Source organism: Capra hircus, chromosome 2 (assembly GCF_001704415.2).
Source record: "Capra hircus breed San Clemente chromosome 2, ASM170441v1, whole genome shotgun sequence".
In the NCBI taxonomy this organism is placed as follows: Eukaryota; Metazoa; Chordata; class Mammalia; order Artiodactyla; family Bovidae; genus Capra; species Capra hircus.
Window position 1 is genome coordinate 4,084,663 of NC_030809.1, and position 24,927 is coordinate 4,109,589.

General features: G+C 41.1%; 1 protein-coding gene across 6 annotated transcripts in view; it reads right to left on the minus strand.

The window, feature by feature from the left end:
- Positions 1-22,867, minus strand: part of HP1BP3 (heterochromatin protein 1 binding protein 3) — a 36,814-nt gene extending 13,947 nt beyond the window's left edge. Inside the window, exons 1-9 of one of the 6 annotated variants that reach the window (XM_018055100.1) lie at positions 22,745-22,867; positions 18,586-18,640; positions 17,352-17,544; positions 16,810-16,909; positions 13,487-13,640; positions 12,071-12,230; positions 8,923-9,066; positions 6,747-6,827; positions 5,889-6,043 (exon numbers count right to left, since the gene is read on the minus strand). In XM_018055100.1, the coding sequence (XP_017910589.1) occupies positions 5,889-6,043; positions 6,747-6,827; positions 8,923-9,066; positions 12,071-12,230; positions 13,487-13,640; positions 16,810-16,909; positions 17,352-17,447 (890 nt within the window). In that variant the 5' untranslated portion in view covers positions 17,448-17,544; positions 18,586-18,640; positions 22,745-22,867. Of the gene's footprint in view, positions 1-5,888; positions 6,044-6,746; positions 6,828-8,922; positions 9,067-12,070; positions 12,231-13,486; positions 13,641-16,809; positions 16,910-17,351; positions 17,545-18,585; positions 18,641-22,166; positions 22,187-22,744 lie in introns of those variants that run through there. The other 5 variants (XM_018055116.1, XM_018055091.1, XM_018055109.1 and 2 more) reach the window with 5 other exon arrangements.

The following is a 24,927-nucleotide window of genomic DNA, read 5'->3' on the forward strand; positions in this document are numbered from 1 at the left end:
AGATATCAAGACTTTATTTCTAATGTCATATGGCCGAGTGAGTGAGTGAGTGAAGTCGCTCAGTCGTGTCTGACTCTTTGCGACCCCATGGACTGTCGCCCACCAAGCTCCTCTGTCCATGGGATTCTCCAGGCAAGAATACTGGAGTGGGTTGCCACTTCCTTCTCCAGGGGATCTTCCCAACCCAGGTATCGAACCCAGGTCTCCCGTATTGCAGGCAGACGCTTTAACCTCTGAGCCACCAGCCAAATTACCTTTGAAAAACACCTTCTCGGAGGCCAACCCAAAGCCCATGTAAAGCTAACATACCTAGTTTTTCTGTAGGGTTTCAAAAAAAATCACTGTTAAAAAAAAAAAAAGGTGACTTACATGTTTAAGTCACCTTAAGTCATTTTAAACGTCAGAATCATATTTAGTATGGTGTGACGCTTCTACCATTAGAATTACATTGGAATTTGTGTGTGTGTTCAGTTGCTCAGTCATGTCCGACTCTTTCCAACCCCGAGGAGTGTGGCCCGCCAGCCTTGTCTGTCCATGGGATTGTCCAGGTAAGAAAGCTGGAATGGGCTGCCATTCACTCCTCCAGGGGACCCTCCTGACCCGGGGATCAAACCTGTCTCCTGCACTGGCAGGCAGATTCTATGCCACTGAGCTATCCGAGAAGTCCTGTGTTGGAATTTAGAATAATGATACTAACATTAGCTATTGTAAGTGGTTAATATGTGCGAAGGTTCCTAACAATCCTTGAGATACACACTGTTTATCAATGAGGAAACCAAAACACAAAGGAGTAACTTTTTCAGAGATATAAAGCTAGAAAATGACAGCCTCAGGATTTAAACAAAGGTGTCTGGTTCCAAAGTCTGTGCTCTTTACCACAATGCTCTACAACCTCCAATACATGGTAGCAGAAATTCATGTCTCATTTCATATGCTCCAGGGCACACATTTCTTGAGTGAAATGGCCAGGTAAAGGGCACGTATCAGCTCACTCATTCGACTTACATTTATTGAGCATGTACTCTGAGCTAGGCTTGGGGAAAACAGAGGTCAACAATTTAAAAACCCTGGCCTTCAGGAATCTGTCATTTTAATGCGGGTAAGCATGTAATTTTTTCACAAAAAGAGTAAATAAATAGTATACTAGAACAGGATGAATGCTATGGAGAAAAATAAGGCAGAGGTAGAATTCTCCACTCTGGGAGAGGAGGGAAAAGGTTGCAAACGTAAGTTAAGTGGTCCCATCAACCAAACACAATGGGTGGACCATGTGTAGATATTGCCTTGACTTGAAAAAATAAACCATAAAAAAAGTCATTTTGGAGACAGACAACTGAGGACATTTGAACATGGTCTGGGTACCGGATAATGTTTAAGGAATTATAACTTAGTTCAGAATTATATTAGTATCATGATTATGTTCTCTCTACATTTATGTGTATATTTGAAAACTTCCAAAATAAAATGTTTAAAAATAGTAAGATAGTCAATGCAAGCATGTGGAGTCTTACTCCAAGTTTTTAGAGTAAACACTTAAAGGAAGAGAAAGAATAAAGTGGATTATGGCAGAAAACCACCCAGGCAAAGGGAACAGCAAGTACGAAGTCTCTGAAGCCAGTAGGGCAGAGAAGGGGAGTAGGAGATTAGGTCGGAGATGCAATGCAAATGTAGCGTGGGCCATTTTAAGATTCCACCTTTAAACTATTTAACTATGAGGTGGTTGAGAAGCCACTGGAAGGTTTGAGTAGCAAGATGGTATCACCTAACTTACACTTAAAAAAGTCTCACTCTCATAGCTATGTTAACAACAGACTGAAAGGGAGGGAGTACAGGAAAAGCAGGAAGCTATTGCTCTAACACAGGCAAGAGATGCTGGTGGGCTTAGAAAAGACTGACAGTAGCGGAGGTAATGAAAAGAGGTCTGAGAGACCAGTATACACCCAAGGTTTTTGACTTCAGAAGCTGGAAAGACGTTATTGCCATTAACTGAGATGCAGGAGGTATGGAAGTGCAGGGACTTTCTGGTGGCACAGGAGGGACAGGACTGGGGAAGAGGGGGATCATGAGTCTGGTTTTGGACACATCCAGTCAGACATACAAGTGGTGATAGCCAACAGGTATTTGTATAAATAAACGCGGGCCACATTTATGTTCTATACACTAGTATTGTACAGGTGGCATTTAAAGCTCTGAGAATTAAAGAATTATCCACTCTGCAGGTATTGTACAAGGCCTATCAGACCCGAAGTTGTATCTGAGGGGCATTATCAGGGTTCTAAGAATGACAGGAAGCCCAAGGTCTAACCCTGGGACACTCAGACACTAAGGAGGCAGGTGGGAAATCTGGAATCCTTAGGAGACTGACAAAGAATGAGAGGAAAAATGCAGAGAAAGATGCAGTGTTCTGAAAAGCAAGTGAAGGAAGTGTTTCATGTAGATGGGAGCCATCAACTGGGTCAAATGCTGGTACAGAGACTTGACCAGCAAGTAAGTATGTCAAAGACTATGAACTGATTACTTCTATGATTCCCATTTCTTTGGCACTTTATGGATGGTCCTAGAGATTCTCATACTGAGTGAAGTAAGACAGACAGAGAAAGACTAACTGGCCACTCTGAAGACCACTGAGTGCTTTTCTGAACATGTTGGCTTCTGAGTTGAAACCCCAACAATTCTAATTCTATACCTCAGTAATCCAAGGTAAACACTGGTACTAAACTATAACAGGACAATGTGCACCCAGTACAAAGACTATCTATCAAAGACTCTGGATTACAAACACAATTTCCCAGAAGTCAACACAGACCTTACAAAAACATTCAAAACATAAACCTGGGGAATTACAAATTTAAACAAATTAATGTGTCTGCATGAATCCACAAGGACATGTGACAATCTAAATAATCAGTCTAATAATGAAAATAAAAACAAAAATAAAGGGTACCTAATTAAACTTAAAAGCTTTTGCACAGCAAAGGAAATCATAAACAAAATGGGAAGAAAACCCTCAGAATGGGAAAAAATATTCGCAAAGAAAGCAACTGACAAGGGATTAACCTCCAAAATACACAAACAGCTCATGCAGTTCTTTTTTTTTTTTTTCATGCAGTTCAATACCAAAAAAAAAGAATGGAAGATCTAAATAGACATTCCTGCAAAGAAGACATATAGGGAACCAACTATATGTTACCTATGAAAAAATGCTCAACATTATTGATTATTAGAGAAATAAAAATCAAAACTACGAGATAACACCTTACTCTAGTCAGAATGGGCATCATCAAAAAACTACAAACAATAAATGCTGGAGAGGGTATGGAGAAAAAGGAACCCTCCTACACCGTTGGTGGGAATGTAAACTGATACAGCCTCTACGGAGAACAGTATGGAGGTTCGTTCCTTAAAAAACTGGAAACAGAGCTACCATATAATCAAGCAATCCCACTTCTGGGGATGTATCTGCAGAATATAGCAACTGGAAAAGATACATCTACCTCACCGTTCACTACAGCACTATTCACAATAGCCAAGACACGGCAGCACCCTAAAGGTCTAGCAGCAGAGGAATGGATAAAGATGCGGTACGTGTATACAATGAGACGTTCTTCAGCCATAAAAACGAACAAAATAACACCATTTGCACAGTACGGATGGACCTAGAGATTCTCATACTGAGTGAAGTAAGACAAAGACGAATATATGGTTATCTCTTCCATGCGGAATTTAAAAAAAAAGGTTACAAATCAGCTTATCTATAACACTGAAACAGTTACAGAGTAGAAAATAAACTTATGACAGGCGGCATAAATTGGAAGAATGGGATTGACATATACACCCTACTATATATAAAATACATAACTAATAAGGACCTGTTGTATAACACAGAGAGCTCTGTAATGGCTGACATGGAAAACTGAAGGGGAGAAATTGGAAACAGTGACATTTTCTTGGGCTCCAAAATCACTATGGTGACTGCAGCCATGAAATTCAAAGACATTTGCTCCTTGGAAGGAAAGCTATGACAAATCTAGACAGCATGTTAAAAAGCAGAGACATTACTTTGTTGGCAAAGGTCCGTCTAGTCAAAGTTATGGTTTTTCCATTAGTCATGAACAGATGTGAGAGTTGGACCATAAAGAAGGCTGAGTGCCAAAGAATAGATGCTTTCAAACTGTGTTGTTGGAGAACTCTTGACAGTCCCTTGGACAGCAAGGAGATCAAACCAGTCAATCCTAAAGGAAATCAGCTCTGAATATTCACTGGAAGGACTGATACTAACACTGAAGCTCCAATACTCTGGCCACCTGACGTGAAGAGTCAACTCACTGGAAGAGACCCTGATGCTGGGAAAGACTGAGGGCAAGAGGACGAGGGGGCGTCAGAGGATGAGATGGTTAGACAGTATCACTGACTCAACGGACATCAATCTGAGCAAACTCCCAGAGACAGTGAAGGATTTGGCGTGCTGCAGTCCATGGGGTCGCCAAGAGTTGGACATGACTTAGCAAAACAACAACAACCTAACAGATTTAAGTTTGCTGTACACCTGAAACGAATACAACATTGTAAATCAATTATACCCCAATAAAAATTTTAAAAAAGATTTGGAGTTATTAAATTTTCCAAACACACTGTAATGTGTTGACATTACAGTGGCAGTTTAACAAATGAATTACTATAAAAATTCTCTCAGAGTTTTACCTTAAATGTTTGAATGATGAAGATATTATGCTGTTTCTATGTCGAAGTGCTACAGAAGCCTGAATTCTCCTATATTCTCGATTATAACTCTAAATAAAAAATAATGAGCTACCAACCAGTTTATTCCCGTCAGCATGGCTACTGTCAAAAAACAAAAACAAACAAACAAAAAAACACCAGAAAATAAGTGTTGGTGAGGATATGGAGAAATCAAAACTCCTGTGGCCTGATGGTGGGAATGTAAAATGGTAAGTCACTATGGAGAATGGTGTGGTGGTTCTTTACAAAATTAAAAATAGGATTATCATATCATCCAGAAATTCCACTTCTGGGTATTTGAAAACAGGGTCTCAAAGAGATATTAATACACCAAGGTTAACAGCAGCATTATTTCACAACAGTTAAAAATATGAAAGCAATCCAAATGTCCAATGACAGATGAATGGGTAGACAAAATGGAGAGAGAGAGAGAGAGAACGCACACACACAAATATTCATTCTTAAAAAGAAATTCTGACACATGCAACAATACAGCTGAACTTTTAAGGACATTATGCTAAGTGAAATAAGCCGTCTACAAAATTACTGTATGCTTCTATTTATACGAGGTAGGTACCTACAGCAGTCAAAAACCAGAGAGACGGAAAGTAGAATGGCGGTGGCCAGGGGTGCGGGCTAAGGGGGGACAAGGAGTTCTTGTTCACTGGGGACAAAGCTACAGCTTTGTAAGACTGAAACGAGTGCTGGAGATGGGTGGTGCACTGTTAGCACATTATTAAAGTGTTTAAGAGCACTCAACACTGTGCTCTTAAAAATGGCTGACAAGGTATACTTTATATATTATGTGTATTTTATCACAATAAAAAAGTGAAAAAATTTAATAACAAGCAGCTGAAAGTACACGGTTTAATGCAGAATACTCTAGCAGTTGACCATGAAAAGTTACTCTATGGCAGTCTTACGAAGGTCAACATGTGGCTGGAGTTTCAGAAAGAAAGTACATACGGAGATGTGAAAAGGAAAATATCATGGGACAAAGAAAGAAACCCACAAATAAAAGGTTTTACTCCTACCTCACCCAGAAGTAATCTTAAATGAATATTCAATCTCTCTCCTTTTTCATGAAAAAGGGGCTAAGGAAGTAACACAGACATGTGTGCTTTAAAGCCCAGGCCTCTGGCTTTTACCTGATGTCCACTCTAAGTTTGGGGTAATACTGAGACACGTATTTCCTGATGAGACTGTAGGAAGCTTCTTTAGGTTCACAAAGGCGAGTAAAGGCCAGTGGGAGGATATCCTCCAGTCTTACTTGTGGTTCTGGATCCACTGCAGAGCTCCTGTTCTGAAATGTAATACCAAAATGATCATCGTTGCAGGTCTCTGTTCTATTGCTTCTGTATTCAGCACAAGGGCTTTCCCTAGCTGATTGCCTAATCAACTCGCCGAAAGAAAAACTAACCCTTTTTAGCACATTCAAACAAATCACAGCACCATGGTGTAATGCCACTTGCGTGGTGATTTCTGTGAGGTAAAAATTTCAAACTGGGACAGTTAAAAATATATATAAAACTGTAAAAACAAAAATGTAGAGGAACAGTCATGATTTCAATCACTGACTCAGAGCAAATACTGCATATTTCACAGTTATTGTATACCCTCTATACAACTTTCCATAAATGAATGTATGTGTCTGGGGGAAGGGTAGGATAGTTAGTACCTACACTAAAGAAAAACTGCCTCGAGGTATAGTACTTTTAGGATCTAATGTTGGGTAAAAATATACTTGTATGCCTCTTCTAGTTTAAAAGGTATTTCACAAAAAGGCAAAAAACTGTAACTCATATAGCTGCCCGTGACTCAATATAGGGCAGTTAGACGCACAGCCCCTGGCTAAACAATATGAGCAAATGATTAGAGCCTCTCCAGGCCTGCACAGAAATGCCGCTCCCTGACCAGTGCACAGGGAACACTCAGTAACACTGCACCGTTTAGCAGCACCAATAGCAGCACTACAGCGCTCGAGCAAACTGGTACAGACTTCTTACCTTTCTGTTTCTGGATTTCTGAGGTGGTTTTCTCGATTTCTGGACCACAACAAAACTCCCAGAAGCACCTTTTCCTTTTACCTAAAATAAATTAACTTTAGTTGCAATAACCAGTATTTTTACTTTAAATGATTCTGGTACTCAATTGGTAACTTTAACCAGACTAAATTACAGGACATGGTGATGTAAGAACTAATGTAACGCGCTGTTAAACTCTTCAGAGAAAAAAGAGTGGATGAGTCAAAAGACTTGGGATTGAACACTGTTTATGGTATCATCTAGCTATTCAATACTAGGCAACTCATAAACCCTCTCAGCTTTTGTTTCCTCATCTACAAAGTTGGGGAAGAATGAAAAATGCTATTGTGACAGCAGGTTAAATAGTCTATTATAAGCTTTCAAAAAAAAAAAGTTCCATGGAAGGAAGGGACACAATCTTTTCGGAAAATGAGAAAACCTCTACCTTAAAAGGAAGACAGTTCCTTGGCAAAAGTTCAGAGCCTACTTAATCTCAGGCCACAGTGCTTCCCACCGTTTGTCCATTAGAGATTATTACTGCATAAGGGAAAAGTTATCTGATTTTAGACACTGCACATGATAATACGTGCAAGTCTTACCACATTTCCACAGTTTACAAATCACTGTCAGAGAACTTCAGGTTAACCTGAGTCTTCCACTTTGGTTTTACCGACACCACTAGGAATACAGCAATCAAATGCTTTCAGTCTATAAATTTGTTGAAGCATCAAACAGAGGGCCAGCCTATGAGGCAAAATAGGTCGCAAACTATATCTTCATGAAGATAAACATGAAGCTAGCTCATAAACTCTGCTGACATACACTATGATACAGGTCTCTGGTTCTAATTATATTGGTTAGATAATTCTTTTTATGCAATGGCTACTTTAAAGGCTATTTAAACATTAGATTTACAACATTTGAGAAAGCTGGAATATAAGCTCCACAGCAGGAAACTTTTCCTCACTGATGGACCTCCAAGTACCTGGTACACAGGAGACAACTCAATAACATATTTGCGAAATTAAGTACTCATTGAAAGTTCCTAAGAGTTTAAATGGCTGAGGGGCACAGAACTCTGTATTAATCAAACCATGCAGAAAGGTTCAGAAAAAAGGCAACAGGACTCTGGGACTGCAGTGAACTAGACCCTCAGAACCATCTTTGCTGCTACCACAGGACCGCAGGAGTTACTTCATCCCTCTGAACTTCTGAAGAATGTGTAGACAAGAAAGTTCATTCTGGCATTAGAGTGTCATGACCTTAAGTAACGTGGAGTTTAAAAAAAAACTGAGGTACAGGCGATTTACAATACCGCATTCTACAGTCTCAGGTACGTAACGGTGATTTATATTTTTACAGATTAAACTCGATTTAAAATTATTGTAAATATTGGCTATATTATGATATACAAAGCATCCTCAAAACTCTAAGTAGTGCTTTGATGTACTATGCAAACTAATATAGATTTATGCCTGAAATCAATATTGGTTTTAGTATTATTCTCAATTTACTCAAGTTTTGATGCTTCCAAAAGCTTTAAGATTTAGATACTAGTAAGTTAAGATAAACCTATTTACAAAGCTTAGTTATGATGATCACCAGTCTAGTCACAGAAATTAGGTTTTAAAACTAACAAACCTAAGACAAGAACAATGATCTTTTTTGGTGCTGCAACAGGCTAGCTCAACCCCACTTCTCACCTTTAGCGCTACATAATCTTAAGCACAAGCAGCCCCCAAAGGAAATCCAATTAAAAGTACAGGCAGGGGTTTTCCCTTGTGGTCCGGTGGCTGAGACTCTGTGCTCCCAGTGCAGGGGATCCAGGCTTAATTCCTGGTCAAAGAGCTGGATCCCACATGCCTCAACTAAAGATCCTGCATGTCACAGCTAAGATGTGGTACAGCCAGATAAATAAATACTTAAAAAAAAATTGTACAGGCAGCTAGAAAAAATATACACTCTCATATTGCTTCTGTTCTTTAGAATACTTATTAAAGCTAATTGGCACCAGTGACTTTGTAAAACCAGGTTAAGCATAAGCCCTTCATCATTATGTCATCTTATTTTAACTAACTCACAAAGCACAAAAAGCCTAAATGTTACTATATATGGATTTATAGCTAATATATGCTTATTACAAATAACCATTTAATACCTGTTTGATAACACCTCTATTTAATTCTCTTTTCAATGCCTGTTTAAGGAGATAGCCCCTTCTCTCCAGCTCCAAAGAAGGGTACTTATGGATGATATATTTTCGAATAGCAACCACGGACGCACCACTCTTCTGGAAGCATGCCTAGGAAACAGATTATTAAACCATACACATTAATTTAAAATAGCTGTTTTTCATGTGTTTTCTGACACGTATGTTTTCAAAATAAATTATTTTGGAAGCAAACTTGATAATGGATGATAAAATGGCAGGAAAGAATGAATAATATTGGTAACTTCAGTTCATCATGACTGTGGAGAAATACAGAATTAGCAATATTTCTGCAACAATTTTAAATTGTTCAAAACAGCCAAAGAGAAGATACAACATGTGAACAATGTTCTGTGTTAAAGAAGCAGCTCTTCCCATTCTAATACTATTCTGTACCTAGAAGACATCTTTAGCATGAAAGGAAGGAAACCAGGACATTCTATATAGTGTATAGGTTCAGATTTGGCCCGCTTTACAGAATTAACTTTGGCTCACCAAAACCAGTATTTCTCTGCAGGCTTTGTGTCAATGCTAGCAGATAATATAAGCAAAGACAATCTGAATAAATGGCATAAAACTTGGCTTACAAATGCAAAGCTTTAAGGGGCGTTTTGGACAACAATGAGAGCATTCAACTGCTATTTCAAGTGCCCTCTTCCTTTCCCATCCTATTTCTCTATATTTCATCTGACTAATGTCCATGGAAGATTCAAGCAGGTCATTAGGCCACAAAGGTAGCAATTTTTTTTCAAATGCTTTACATTTTGAAATACCCACACAGTATCTGTTGTCCACCAATTTTGTGTAGCTGTTACCTATAAATTGACCATAGGATTTAGTAGTTGTTATTGGATAAAGACTTGGGTGAAAGCTTATATACTGACAGTAAAGCAAAATGTCACAGACAAATGGACCAGGAAAGACTGTATAACACAAAACAGGTTAATATGGACTGTGTTAATAAGGATCGTTTATCTCAAGCGAATGTCTCCAACCCATTACAACCGATTTAAGTTTACTCCTGATCTTATAAGAGAACACAAAGTAAAGAATATCAAGCAGAAAAGAACATTAAGGCTACAACAATCCCCTGCTCCACCAAATTGATGAAAATACATACCATCTATTTGATAATGATTTAATTCAGAAAAAGATATCAGTGATCTGAAATTATAATTTGTTACACTGCATGGAATACACATGATCCACTGGATAAGATCTTACAGAGAAACACAAAGGAACATTTTGGTCAACCCAACATATATCTTTCATTTGTGTAAATATGCATAATCATATCTAAACTATTCTTTAGAACTACATATACTGTTTAACTGTTTTATTATTTTAAAATTTTAGCCTCTTCTTCACCTTCACCATAATCCTGCTTCAAATCTAAGCTGAGTAATCACAGCTCAGCTTGCTTAGTGAAAGTCGCTCAATCCTGTCTGACTCTTTGCTACCCCATGGACTGCTAGCCTCCTTTGCTTACCCCCTCAGGGGTATTCTCCTGGGGGGATTCTCCAGGCAACAATACTGGAGTGGGTTACCATGCCCTCCCTCCAGGGCATCCTCCCAACCCAGGGATTGAACCCAGGTCTCCCAAATTGCAGGCTGATTCTTTACCTTCTGCGCCACCAGGAAGCCCAAGAATACTGGAGTGGGTAGCCTATCTCCTCTCCAGAGGATCTTTCTGATCCAGGAATCGAACTGGGGTCTCCTGAATTGGAGGCAGATTCTTTACCAGCTGAGCTACCAGGGAAACCCAATCACAAAGTGAAATCTTTAAAAAAAGGCTACACAAAAAACAGAGTTCTCACTATAGTCAAGCTATCTAAACCAAGGAAGTTTTCTTAATGAGTTGAGAGTAATCTTGAAGGAATGCAGGGAGAGGGTGGAAGGTAAACTCTTTCCCAGTTTCTATGTCAGTGCTGTCTTCTCAAATTCTAAGCACGACCAGTAGGCTCCGCTTTCCTACCTGTATCACTTTCTGTTAAGCTCACCTAAAGCCCTCTCTCCCCAGTTCTGCTTCAGAGCCTAGCAAAGGGAAATCAGAGAGTCTATGGCTTCTGTTTTAACTATTCTTGTCATGTGATCACGTAAAATAAACACAGCAAAATTAGCCAGAAAAATTTACACACAAAAAGGCAAGGTCAGATGAGAAGATTCCCTTAAAACAGGAAAACAGTATCTGATGATCACACAAGCTAATCAAAGTTAGTGAATTATAGTAAAGTTATAAAGCTGTGGAAGGAGGATAGTTTTTCCAAGTATTTTGGAATGACTAGGTGATGAAACCAAGTACTGAGGTTTCTAAAAGTTTCCTCTAAGTTTTCCTGTAAGTTTTCTAAAAGTTTCTGTAAGTTTTCAGGTGTGAAAGATAACCAGCTACTAATGTTAGACATACGCTCTGAAAGTGAACCTAAGGATAGTGTGCTGCTACTGTTTATCCGTTCAGTTGTGGCCAATTCTTTTGCAACCCCTTGCACTGTAGCCCGCCAGGCTCCTTTCCATGGGATTTCCCAGGCAAGAATACTGGATTGGGTTACCATTTCCTTCTCCAGGGTATCTTCCTGACCTAGGGATCAAACCCCCATCTCCTGCACTGTAGGCGGATTCTTTAGCACTGAGCCACTGGGGAAACTGTAAAGATAGTATACATTTTTAAAATAAAAAATTTTCTCTATGTTACCCTGAGTAATAATTAGAATTCATAAAGGCAAGGACTCTGTTTGTCTTATTCTATGCTGTATCACTAGTAGGATTACCTGATACAGAGAAACTAGTCGATAATGGTGTGGTGAATAAATTAACATGTTTAACCTTCAAATAAAAACTACACTTAAAAGAAACTCAGTTTAAAAAAAAACTAAAAACTAAAAATACTTGCTATAGCAAATCTGTGTTATTAAAAAAATTAACAGTGCTCACCAAATGTGGTATTATAAAAACATGAACTTAGCAATGGCTCTCTTCTATTTAGATCTCTTTTAGAAAGCAGAGCAAGATTTCTGATGTCTGCACAGGAGTATGCCATTTTCAAATACGCAAGAGACAAACAGAATAAATCTATGATGAACTGCTTGAAATAAAAACTTGCCTTAATGGCCTCAGTTAGGATTGCATCCATCTTGGGACGTGGGGAGGAAGCCATCGGTGTTTGTTTCTGGGCCCTGGCTAGCTGGCTGGCAGAAAGGGTAGCCCAGGAAGGTATTGTTTTTTTCACTTTCTTCTCCTTTTCTTTAGACTGATCTTTCTCACTTTAAAACAAAGAATTGTTATTATGCAAGATAAACTTCAGAAAGAAGTATAAAGTCAGAAAGAAGAAAAGACTGGTGAGAAATAAAAATCAATGTTTTAATTCATTTCCACACTAAAGTGATATGTAAAGTAAGCATTTTACAAAATAAAACATTTTTTTAAAAATTGGGTACTATAAATGAACCAAAAAGGTGTGTTCTCTCAGGTGCACACAGGAGAGATAACTAGCATGAAGGGCCAGTACATAAAAGAAACGAGAATTTTAAAATGTATTCCAGTAACAACTACAACAGATGCAATTCAGTACAGTGCAAAGAACTCAAGCTCTGAAGTCAGAAAACCTGGGTTTGAGTCTTAGCTCTAACATTTACTAGTTATGTGATCTTAGCAAGTGACCTAAGCCTCAGTCTCCTCAGCTTAAAACAGAAACATGACACAAAATACTTCACAGGATGCTTCAAGAAATTATGAGATTATGTTTATAAAAAGTTTTGTGAATCACAGAGCATTATACAAATTTTATTCTAAGTAATAATAAAAACATCCCATGCACCTAAAATACAGGGTTAGCTGCTAAAAATTCCACAAACATTACAAATACCTATGATAACTGGGATGAAGGATGAGAATGCCACCTACAAGGTATAGTTATTTTTAAGTCATTCTTTCATTTTAAAAATAATCCCTAACTGTTCTCACCAATTATGAAAAGAAAAGAATGAAATGCTATCAGCTGTCCTGCAAAAAATAATTTTAATTAAAAAAGAATCACCATTACACTGTAGATTATTGAGAGCAAATTCTGCTTTCAGATTCTCAAAGTCACCCTCCAACTGAATACTTCATCAAATATATACAGAGTTTTAGGTCACTCTAGCAATGTCCTGGTGTAGATTAATGCTTTCTAACATAAACATGTAAAAATAACTCATGCCTGGCACAGAGGGAGAAATAAAATGATGTATCTCCCAGGTCAGACTTTTAAAGTCACACTTCATTTCTTACTGAAAAATGCGTTCTGAAGCAGAGAAGAATGAATTATACATTAGTCAAACCATTGTTCTAACTACTACGAATTCTAATAGGCCATACAACTACATCATAAGCCTATTTCAAAAGATAATTCCCCCAAAAGTAAATCTAAATATCATGTATCCAGCATAAATCAACATTATACCACTTAAAAAAAAAATCTGATCTCTACTCCTTTTATATAGTCTTCAATTATAAAAAGCAAGAAAGCTTGAGTCCTTACTCCTTTTTGGTTTCCTCAGAAGGCTTGTTTTCTTCCTTCTCTTCATTCTCAGGTTGCCCCTTTGGCTGCTCTGTCTCACTAGATGTAGCAGGTGGAGTTGCATTCTCTTGTTCTTCTACAGTAGAGATAGATTCCTCTGAACTTGCATCTGGTTCTTAAAATAAGCCAGTAAAACAGGTGAGTTTAGAATTGCATCAAGTAAATACATTAGAGCCTGAGTCAATAAAAGGATAAAAGCTCATCTCTTTAAACAGGTTAAGTCAAATGTTCCAAGTAACAGTTGTATTCAAAAATGAGTAAATGTCTACGAGCAGTTTTTTCCTTCCTATCACTCAAACTGTCTATATAATGCGTTGCCGATCCAAACCGTTATGTGAGAAAAGGAAAAGGATCAGGAAATTACACAGCAAATGAAACTCTTTTATCCCAAATCAAATCTGTTGATTGTTCTACTCCATAATATTAAGGATAAGACTCATAATTAAGAAATTAGCCATTTCATAGTTGAACAAGTATTAGTAAGGGAATAAATAATAAAAAATTAAAATGAAATTTTCAAGTCAAATGATTGGGCAAGGGTAGAAATATGAATGGGGGAATACCAAGGTCTGTCGGGTCTTTTCTCAGGAGGTCTCTTTGAGCAGCTATTATGAAACACAGAATCCCAGGAAATGATTAAGCAGAGACTATGATGAATGTCAGGGGCCAAAACCAGGAAAAAAGGATACGCTTGAAAAGTTTGGTCATTTAAATTATGTGAACTCATTACTGGCACAATGAATTCTTTGGGGCCCTCACACAAATATTTCCTTCTCTAGTGGGTCTTCCCGACCCAGGGAACGAACCCAAGTCTCCTGCATTGGCAGGTGGATTCTGAGCCACCAGTGAAGCCCAAATTTCAGGACAGTCAATTGTAATTTATAAATCATCCTGGATTATGCTCTTCAACCAGAGATGCAGGTAAGTCAAAAATTCTCCTACATATGTTCAGTCAAAATCAAGGCTCTAGGATCAGATGTATCTGGATTCAATTTCAGAGTTTCTAACGTTCTAGTTCACATTATCTTGGGGCAAGATCTTTGACACTTCTGAGTACTCTTCCCTCACAGAGTTGTTATAAACATTGTATAAAATGGTTTAGGGAAAACCTGTAGGCAGCACTTGTATACTATGATTCCCATCTCCTTTGGCCTCTTCTGCTGCTTCTATAGCTGTTTGGCAAATATTAAGGCTAGAACTTTACTATAACAATGGTATCTGGTGATACAGATAACTACGAAATATATATTTTTTTAATCCTGATGCACCTTTTATTGCCCTTTGTCTCAACTATTTGGCCTAACTGTCCCACCGAACTGGCTGTATAACAACTGTCATGGTTACTGATTTTTACATTCAGTTCAGTTCAGTTGCTCAGTCGTGTCCAACTCTTTGCGACCCCATGAATCGCAGCACGCCAGGCCTCCCTGTCCATCACCAACTCCCGGAGTTCACTCAGACTCACGTCCATCGAGTCCATGATGCCATCCAGCTATCTCATCCTCTGTCGTCCCCTTCTCCTCCTGCCCCCAATCCCTCCCAGCATCAGAGTCTTTTCCAATGAGTCAACTCTTCGCATAAGGTGACCAAAGTACTGGAGTTTCAGCTTTAGCATCATTCCTTCCAAAGAAATCCCAGGGCTGATCTCCTTCAGAATGGACTGGTTGGATCTCCTTGCAGTCCAAGGGACTCTCAAGAGTCTTCTCCAACACCACAGTTCAAAAGCATCAATTCTTTGGCGCTCAGCCTTCTTCAAAGTCCAACTTTCACATCCATGCATGACCATTGGAAAAACCACAGCCTTGACTAGACAGACCTTAGTCAGCAAAGTAATGTCTCTGCTTTTGAATATACTATCTAGGTTGGTCATAACTTTTCTAGAGCTAAGAGTGTTTATTGAGCTTTCTCAAATGGTAAAGAATCAGCCTGCAATGCAGGAGACCTGGGTTCGACCCCTAGGTGGGAACAACCCACTCCAGTATTCTTGCCCGGAGAACTCCATGATGGAGGAGTCTGGCCAGCTACAGTCCATAGGGTCACCAAGAGTCAGACACAATTGGGCGACTAACACTTTCACTGTAACAACAGAGTTTGTAACAACAACAAATTAAATTTCACTTTATGTTCTCTTAAAAGTTTATGGTTTAATAAAGGTTCAGGTGCTCAGCTGATAATGAGTATGTACTACATATGAGACATTATTTCCAACTCATTAAACTAGTCTATCTTTTCAGATTTATAAAATTTAAAACATGAGTGAAGTCCAATCATTTTCATACATAAAATACTATATAAAAGGACAGAGATAAGACAGATAAACAGAACTTGTGAAGTCTATTATTGGTCCTTTATAAATTCTTGGTTGACTTTCTTAATACAACTGAACACTTGTGTATTCTAAAAACTCATGTTATCAGTGACTTCAACTGGCTGTTAAATGTAGATTAAGGTAGGCCATCAAGTGGTTTATCCCAGTGCTGGACAAAATAACCTTCCCTCCAACTCACCAGCAACTATTTTTTTCAATATGCTAAACTCCCTTGTCTCCTCACTGCCTTAGGCCAGAGTACCCAAGATGCTTATAGTATTCATCTGCGGATTCTGAGCCCAAACTCAGGCTTAGCTGGAAGAGTCTATCTCTGGTGCAACAAGGGTGCATGGTTTCTTTTATTCATAATATATGCTGGTCAGCAAATATTCAGTTCTAATAGTTGTAACAGGGGCAGCACCATGTGCTCAACCCTAGCAGAGAAAAAAGAGAGGAAAAGGTGACGAGAAGAACAAGAAAAGCAGTTACACTTGAAGAAGCGGTCAGAGATACCATGAAGGAGCACAAGCACTCCAGATCGATAGTCCTACCTTTTTCTACGTTCCCAGCTCTATCTGGCCCATCTTCTCTCCACCAACACCAAAGTTACAAACCAACACTTTAATCACCCATTTGCTCCCTTAAGGCCTCCTCGTGACTTCTGGCTGAGCCTTCCACCCAGTCTTCCTCCCCATGACATTGTATGCCCAGAAGCTACGCTTTTGACCATTTCTGTTCTCTCCAACCATCTTTCTATTTTTAATTCCAAGAACATGAAATTTTCACCTTCTAAAAATCTTCAGAGACAAGATGAGATTCTTTCTTTGCCCAGAGGGTCCAGAAATGACATACCAATTGGTACCACTTCTCTCTCTAAATGCTCCCCACAAACACTTAAGTTCAAGGGAATTTATGGGACACTCTAACCTAGAGCAGAAACGCTGGCCTTTTTAAGCTGTCCACTGCTTTACTTTACCTGGCTTTTCTTCTACTCCTTCAGCAAGCTTGCTCTTGGGAGGAGTTTCCCGGGTAGAATTCACAGCTCGACGAATTGGCATGGTGTTATCTTCTACCTTCTAAGAAAAGAAATGGCCATAATCACACATGCAAAAACAATTTATCTCTTCTTTCTCAAGGGGGGCTAACTAGGTGTCAAAAGATGTAGGAGAATTCTTCAAGTCGACTCCAGGATCTGATGCAAATTACTTTTTAACAAGTTTTTTGAAATGAAAATATGATTCTTAAGAAGTAGTTTTCAAAATGTTTTATTTTAGCTTGAATTTCAAATGGAAATAAGTAATTATACTTGATTTGAAATAAATTTAGAAGCTTGGAGGTTTTCTCAGGAGTTTGAGGGGTAAGGGAAGATGAAAAGAACTTTGTATCTATTTGATTTTTTTCGATTCATAACCCAGACTCCCCAAAGCAGAGGAAGGAACAGGTACCAAGAAGGACCCAGCAGGGCCTGAAGTCAGGGACTGATCCAAGAGTGAGCTTCAAGAATGTGTCAGCCCCTACCTCACCTAACTTGTCCGCGTGGATCAGCTGAGCTCCTACTATAAGTGGGAGTGCCTTAGGATGGACGAGTTCACCTTGAGACGTATCAGTCGCCATTTAAAATAATTTCTAGGCCCGAGTACAGGTTACACTCTGAAGCCTCTGCTGTTAACCACAAGGATTTTTCCTAATGGTTTCAGTGTGAAGCATCAACCTAAAGCACAGAAAAGACCTGGTGTGAAGATTACAGAAACAACACTAAACTAAAACGTCTAAACTTAATATACATTCAAAGGGGGGAAATTCACTATAAAGCTTATAGTTAAATGACAGATGACTTGGTCAGTTATCATTCAGAAAGATAAAAATTACTATCAAAATACAGACCGTGTAAAGCAGCGACTAAGACAAACGCACAAGCCAGAGCAGCTGTTGCACCTTCCACATGAACAAAGGCAGCAAGGACAAGAAAGCCCACAAAGACCTAGCCCCATCCTGTCTCCTCCTACTATCAGAGCTCAGAGTAGACTAAAAAGACTCAAAAAGTTTCATCTATGTTTACTCAAAGACCATTTTACTAAAGAGAGAAATGTTGTTCATGTTTTCAAAGGGGTCAGGAAACTTAACTGCAAACTTAACTCCATCTCCATCAGAGAAGTTATACAAGGACAAAAATACTGCTGAAGAACATGACAGTCTAAAAGCCTCCAAACTCAGAAAAGCAAATTCAGACCATCACCTAGGAGATTAAGCATGCTTCTAAGACCTTGTCATTATTTTTAATGTTAAGCAAAATTAGCACAAAAGAACAAAATTAAATATTGAAAAATAAAATCTATGTAAGATCACTCAAATTTACCTAATCGCTTAATACCCTCTGCTCCCCCTATCTCACCTGAGAATCAAGGACACTTTATAATAAAAACTTCCCCAAAAGAAAAGAAAATGATCAGTTAGGTGTTTAGATCTTTGTGCTAATGAACATTAATGAAGAACTGGGCAAGAGGAGACTAGTCATTCAACTTCTACTTTAAGCTCTAAACTTGTCTAGGGATTTAAGAGCTTTCAATTTGTCAGGTAATAGTTATTAACTGTTACAAAGACTACTTAAAATGTGCATATAGAAATTTATGTCAAAAACTATAAAACACAGAAATAAAAACAGTTGTTTTTTGGGGGCTTTGTGACAACCTAGAGGGGTGGGATGGAGCGGGAGGTGGCAGGGAAGCTCAAGAGGGAGGGAACATATGCATACCTATGGCTGATCCATGTTGATGTACGGCAGAAACCAACACAATATTGCAATTATCCTTTAATTAAAAATAAATAAATTTAATAAAAAACAAATATACTTGTGAAAAAAATTTTGTTTTCTAATCTATGGGCTTGAGGGCATTATTTAGGTTTGTGAAAGCTAAAAGTCTATCTTGGAAAAATTTCAATACATAAACTTGCTTACTCATCCAACTAGCACTTACACAGTAATATACTTTCCTTGATTAAAAAAACCCCACAAATCTGATGATACTTTTACATGTAAATACCATTCAGAAGCACAATTTCACGATCAGGTTATTCTTGGTAAAGTGATACTGCGAATTCCTTTCTTAACCCATGATAATACTAGCTAGGCTGAAAATGATACTGTGAAATTAACAAAACCTTCAGGAGTCTCTTTTTATAGAACATGTTTTAAAAGAATATATGTTCTCCCTGTAAATAAAACACTAAAAAAATGTCAAAGCCTTTCCAGTCAACTCTATATTTACTAATTGCTCAAAATTAAAACAAGTTTTAGAAAGGGAGTGGGGGTGCAAAGAAGTTATTCTCAATGCCAAAAATGATAATATTGACTAAAACCAGGGCAACAAGTACATGGTCCATCAACACCCGACATCACTGACCCGAGGACAAGAATATCAGTTTAAATTAGGTCAGGTAAGAAGTATGCCCAGGTGGAATAAGTGAAAAATAAGTTGGTTTGCCAAGCTTCCTGGATGCATCCACCACAATAACAGATGTGGACACTCTCCTGCTTCAACCTCCCCATCGTTCTCCTCTCTTGCCTCCAGACACTCAGACCTTTTGGTCCTCAGTGTGTGTTCTGCGCATGCTGTGACATTCTTTCCCTAGATACTTCAATCAGGTTCAGTACAGTGTCACCCCCTCAGAAAGCCCTCCCATACTTCTTTTTCTTCTTCAGGTTTCTTTATAGCATTTAACACCGCTTGTAACTCAATATATGTCTATTTGCTTGTTTATTATGTGTCTCTCCCAGCAGAATGTAAGTACTTCAAGGGCTAGAACTAATTCATCACTGCATTCCCAGTACCTAGTAGCATGCCCAATACATAGCGGGTGCAGCATAAATATGGGGGGAGGGCTTCCCTGGTGGTCCAGTGGTTAAGAATCTGTCCTGCAATGCAAGGACACTGGTTGGATCCCTGGTCCTGGAAGATCCCACACGCTGCAGGGCACGACTACACGACTACTGAGTCCACATGCCTAGAACCGGTGCTCCACAACAGAAGTCACCACGATGAGAAAGCCCGCACCCAGCAACAAAAGTCCTGTGCGGCCAAAAACAAACAAACAAAAAAACAACTGAGGGGCAAATGTTGAACCAACAATGACACCTGGCAGTACTTATTTCTATGTTCAACACATGTGAAAAACACTTAAAAAATAAAAATTTAAAACAATATAAACATTAAGAAATGTTTGCCTCAGCTCTGAATTTCCTTAATAAAGGTCATGTAACTTAAGGCTCTCTTTATAATAGGTTGGTTAATGACTTATTTCCTCAGTTCATGGTTCATCACACAGCTGACAAAACTATCTGGATGGTTAACCTACAACTGCCTTAACAAGTACCTATTACTTTAACTGTTGATGCTGCGCTTCTGAATAATCAGACTTTTAAGACTGCCACACTTGTTCCCTGACAGGGGTCTTATCTGGCTGATTCACTGCCCTATACTTCCTGCCCAAGAAACATACTAGGCTCCAAACAAGTGCTCTACAAATATTTGTTAAAGTGAAAGAATAAACGAAACTTGAAGTTTTTCATCTGGGTTCTTACATGTGACAAACCAATCTCAGTTTACCTGTGGTGTGCATGGACTTCCTGTGGTCATTAACCTGTTTTTGTTTTCTAAGTATAATGTCAGATGAACAATACAAAGATCTGCTTTTGTCAAGGGAAGTGCTAAGCTGTTTAAATACAGGCAATAAACAAAAGGTTGTAAAAGTAGAAAGTCCATAATTTCAGAGTTTTAATTTACTTTCTCTACCTTAAGAGCAAGCACTAGAAAAATAAGGAGTTCAACAATGTATTTCAGTTTTCTGATATCCTTGAAAACATGCATTTTAGGGAAAGTACTATTATTTCATATTTTACTGTAAAACGTCTGCCAGTACATTACATAGTATAATGTCATTAGCCTTGCACTGATTACACTAAATTGTTCCCAATCTAAAGTCTTTCACTATATTCAAACTCACGGAGTAATGTCACAAAACGTACGCCTATAATTTGCTGGAAACTATTTTTTCCACTTTTATATTTCAAATAAATCAGTATTACTTAATTAGTATCTGTCTCGGACACAGATGTTCTGGACAATACCGGTACCTCCTCCTAAGATAAGGACAATCTAACTGGCTGAAGACTGAGCGTTTTCATCTATACACGAAGAGTTCAGGAGCTTCCTCCAACTTCTCGCCCTCAATCTTCCAATTCGACAAGGCCAAAAATACCCTCTAAAAATGTTACTTCTACTCTGAAACATGCTGCACTAAATTTTCTGAAGAGAGCAATGAAATTTTAAAACTTCGTACAGCTTCACATCTATACCAGATTAAACAAAGTCAAACTAGCCACCTCTAGCTTCACTCTAAGACAAATCAGCTTGTCCGTTAAGCCCCAGGGGAATTCCCAGGGGCACTTCGAACCAGACCGTCACTTTTCAATGTAACGTAAGGTCAGGAAGCATAACCGCAGTAGGAAAGGTACACATGGAAAGAGGGGTCAAGTTCACCTTGGCCGTCCTCTGTGCGGGGGGACTGTCCCTCAGAGGTGTTTCAATCATAGTGTTAGTCGCTCAGTCGTGGCCGACTCTTTGCGACCCTATGGACTGCAGCCCACCAGGATCCACTGTCCAGGAGATTTTCCAGGCAAGGATACTGGAGTGGGTTGCCATTTCCTTCTCCAGGCGATCTTCCCGACCCAGGGATCGAATCCGGGTCTCCTGCACTGCAGGCAGATTCTTTACCAACTGAGCTACAAGGGAAGCCCTGTTTCGATCATAGACTAGCCGTCAATTCTTTAAAAAAAAACAAAACCCTCTGATCTGGGGCCTCACTTCACCCCTCCTGCCTCCAGCTCTTTACAAACGCTCCTACTCACAGGCTTGACTGTATTAACTAAATCCACCTCGTCTAAAGAGCAGTGAGTCACAAGCTCGACGAAAGCCATGGGAAGGGGGGTAAAAACGAAAGCTGAGTCCCGGGTGGCGGCGGCAGCAGCAGCAGCAGCAGCAGCAGTAGCGGCGGCAGCGGCTTTTCAGGGGCGCAAACAGCTGACTCTGCGCCGGGCCCGAAAATCCGGGCGGAAAGACCAGCAGACAAAGGCGGGGGGCGCCGAGCACAAGGCGGGGGGTTGGGAGAAGACAAGAGAGCGGAGCCGGGATGAACCCAGCGAGGCAAAGGGCAGCGGGCTCAGCGCGAGCTCCGGCTCCGGAAGGCCGACGCCGCGACCCGGGCAGCGCCCGCCCGCCCGCGCGCGCGCCACGCAGGAGGCGGCGGACCGGGAGCACCAGCCCCCCGCGCACTCACCGCTGGGAGCTCCGTAATGGCGGCAGCGGCGGCGAGGGCGGGGACCCCGGGAGGGTGGGGGGGGGGCGGGTCCGCCACAGCCAGTCACCGCCGCCGGCATCTTTAGAACCGGCTCCTAAAACCTCTGAGGGAGTGGGGTGAGAGGGGAGGACGGGAGCCCCGCCGCGCGCCTCGGGAGCATGCGCGAGCCCTCAGCCAATCAGAGCCGGGCGGGAGGACGCCGGCGCAGGCGCGCTGCGAGGCAAGGCCCGCGATCAGGGAAGCGCTCCCTCACCTCTCCCTGGTCCAAACAAAACAAGGACGGGAGCGCGCGCACGCGCGCGCCAGAGGGCCCCGGAGGCGGCTTCCACCAGAAGGGCAGGGGGCTTGGTTCACAGCGGGGGAAGGGGACGAGGGGGCGGAGCGGCCGGGGAAGGCAGACAAAAAAATAAAGGGCACCACCTCCGGGGACGCGAGCGCCCCGCCCCCTCCTCTCAGGGAGCGGCGTCGGCGCCCTGGGCGAGCGGTCTCTGCCGCCCGCCCTCGGGGTCCAGCGGGCCTGCGCCCGCTGCCCGCCCGCCCGTTCTGTCCCGCGTTACCTCTGCGCTCCCCCCTTCCTGGCGCCCGCGTGCTGCGAGGCTTCTCGGCTCCGCTCCCGCCGCCGCTCGCCGCCTCCGCCACCGCTGTCCTCCAGGCCCAGCCGCCGAGCTCTGCCGCCCCGCCCCCCTGCTCGCGGCCCCGCGCGCGCGCCCATCCCTCACGCCGGCCCCGCCCCTCCCCTGCGCGCGCCGGCGGCCGCGCCCCCAACAGCTCGCGGGCGCGGAGGGAGCGCGCGAGACTCGTCTCCCCATGGTCGGGCGCGCGGGGGCGCGAGAAGGCGGGCGGGGCCGGCGCGGGGGACGCCGGGGCGGCGCTGAGTGTCCGCGCGCCTGACGCCTGCGCCCCTCGGGTGGCTCCAGTCTTCTTGGCTGGCGTGGCTTCGGTGTCCTCGGGTTCCGTCCCTGAGTTTTGACTTCGGCTCCCCGTCTGCCTTTGGAGGGGATTGGCCTTTCCCGCTCCCGAGTTGAGCACAAGAACGACCCCCTTCTTTGAAGACGACGAAATGATGAGAAACCCAGAGAGCGGAGAGTGTGCAGTTACCTCACGTTCGTTCCTAAGAAGTCTCCTCACAGGACGCAGGAATGCCTCACGAAAAGAACTGTAGAAGTTGCTTTTCTAGTCAATGAAGCGGTCTTCCTGGGCTCCCTAATCCACAGATGCAGGGAGTGTCCTCAAGGAGGAAACGCCGGGATTGGAAAGGGAATTCCCTTCGAATTGTCATCTTCACGTTAGTACCAGCGTGTTTAGGCTATGTACGTTACTGCTGAAAAACGTTAGAACTTTTTCAAAGTCGATTTTGGGAAAATTCGATGTATCTAAACTAGTAGGTGTTTTGTCGGGGGTAGAAGGGGTTTGGTTACTGAATATATAGAGAAATAGTAAACACTACAGTAGCCTTGAGACTCAGAGCAGTGTGACGAGCAGTCGAATGCCGTGTGCCTGTCCTTCTAAAGATTTTATTATGAAACCATTTTAAGTCCTCAGGCTCTGGCGTTGCCATGAGCACTGTGTCTCACCAGCTTTCCCAGGCACAGCCATCCACTCCATCCGCCCCAGAGCCAGCTATATAAAAATGTCACCACAACCACAAATTCCTTACAAGGTGAGTGTTACCATTAATGTCCCAATGGAATTACCAATGCCCTGGCATCCTGGTGTCCCATTAAACATTTTCACAAGGAGTTGGGGTCATCTCATCACCGTTTCTATCTTTTGTCTCCTTTTAAAAATACTTCCATTTTTATATATTTATTTGCTTGAAACATCCTACCTTTCTTTTTCCCGAAAATGTCTTTTCCCTCGTCTCAGACAAGGAGCTGACACAGATAAGAGCAAACTAGGTTCCACCTTTACACAGATTTTTTGCTTCACACACACACAACTTACTCTGTTCTTTAGAACACATGCACCTGACGGGGGGAACCCTGAAACAAAATTCTTCGTGTGCACAGAGGTATTTGCACAGACGCCACCCCCACCCCCAGCTAGGCACTAAAGCTACCATTTCCTTCAGTCTGAAGGTGTTTTTTCACTTACAAAAAAGGACTTGAAGTTTTTATTGGACACGTATATTGCTTGAGGCATTTTACCTCTGCTAAACGTAACATCTGGTCGGTTTTGATTTTTATGCTTAGCCGCATCTGAGTTAAGACTCCATGGGGGTATGGTTTTATAGTTTATCTCATTTGGTTTTCTTTGAGCTATACTAGTAAAAACATTATTCAGTTGTGTTTGTTGATAACTGAGTTACATGATGATTTTTGTACCCTTTGCTTAAGCTGTTAGGCTGTCTGACATTCTACACTGGAGGGAACATAAACTTTGGCAAGTGGAAGAGCAGCTCTGTTCTCATGGAGTGTCTGGAGGTTATGATCAAAGCGTCAGTAAGACCCTCTTGCAAAAAGAGACGTCTCACACTGAAATAAAAATCCCTGAAGTTGGCACCATTCATTCCTTTTAAGCTTCACTCTCTTCTAAAGTACTTTTAAAATGCTGATATTAAGGAGAGCTAACATATAGGCCTCAAACTGATAATTGATAATTCATTGTTTTAACCTCTGAACTTGAGAATATAAAGCCTTCCATTGCATAGTCAGGGCTCAGAAGTATAAGAACTCTGAGTGTCTGCGTAGAGGAGGAGCTCCTAGGAGAAAGAAAAGGAGTAAATGTGCTCTTTTCTGTG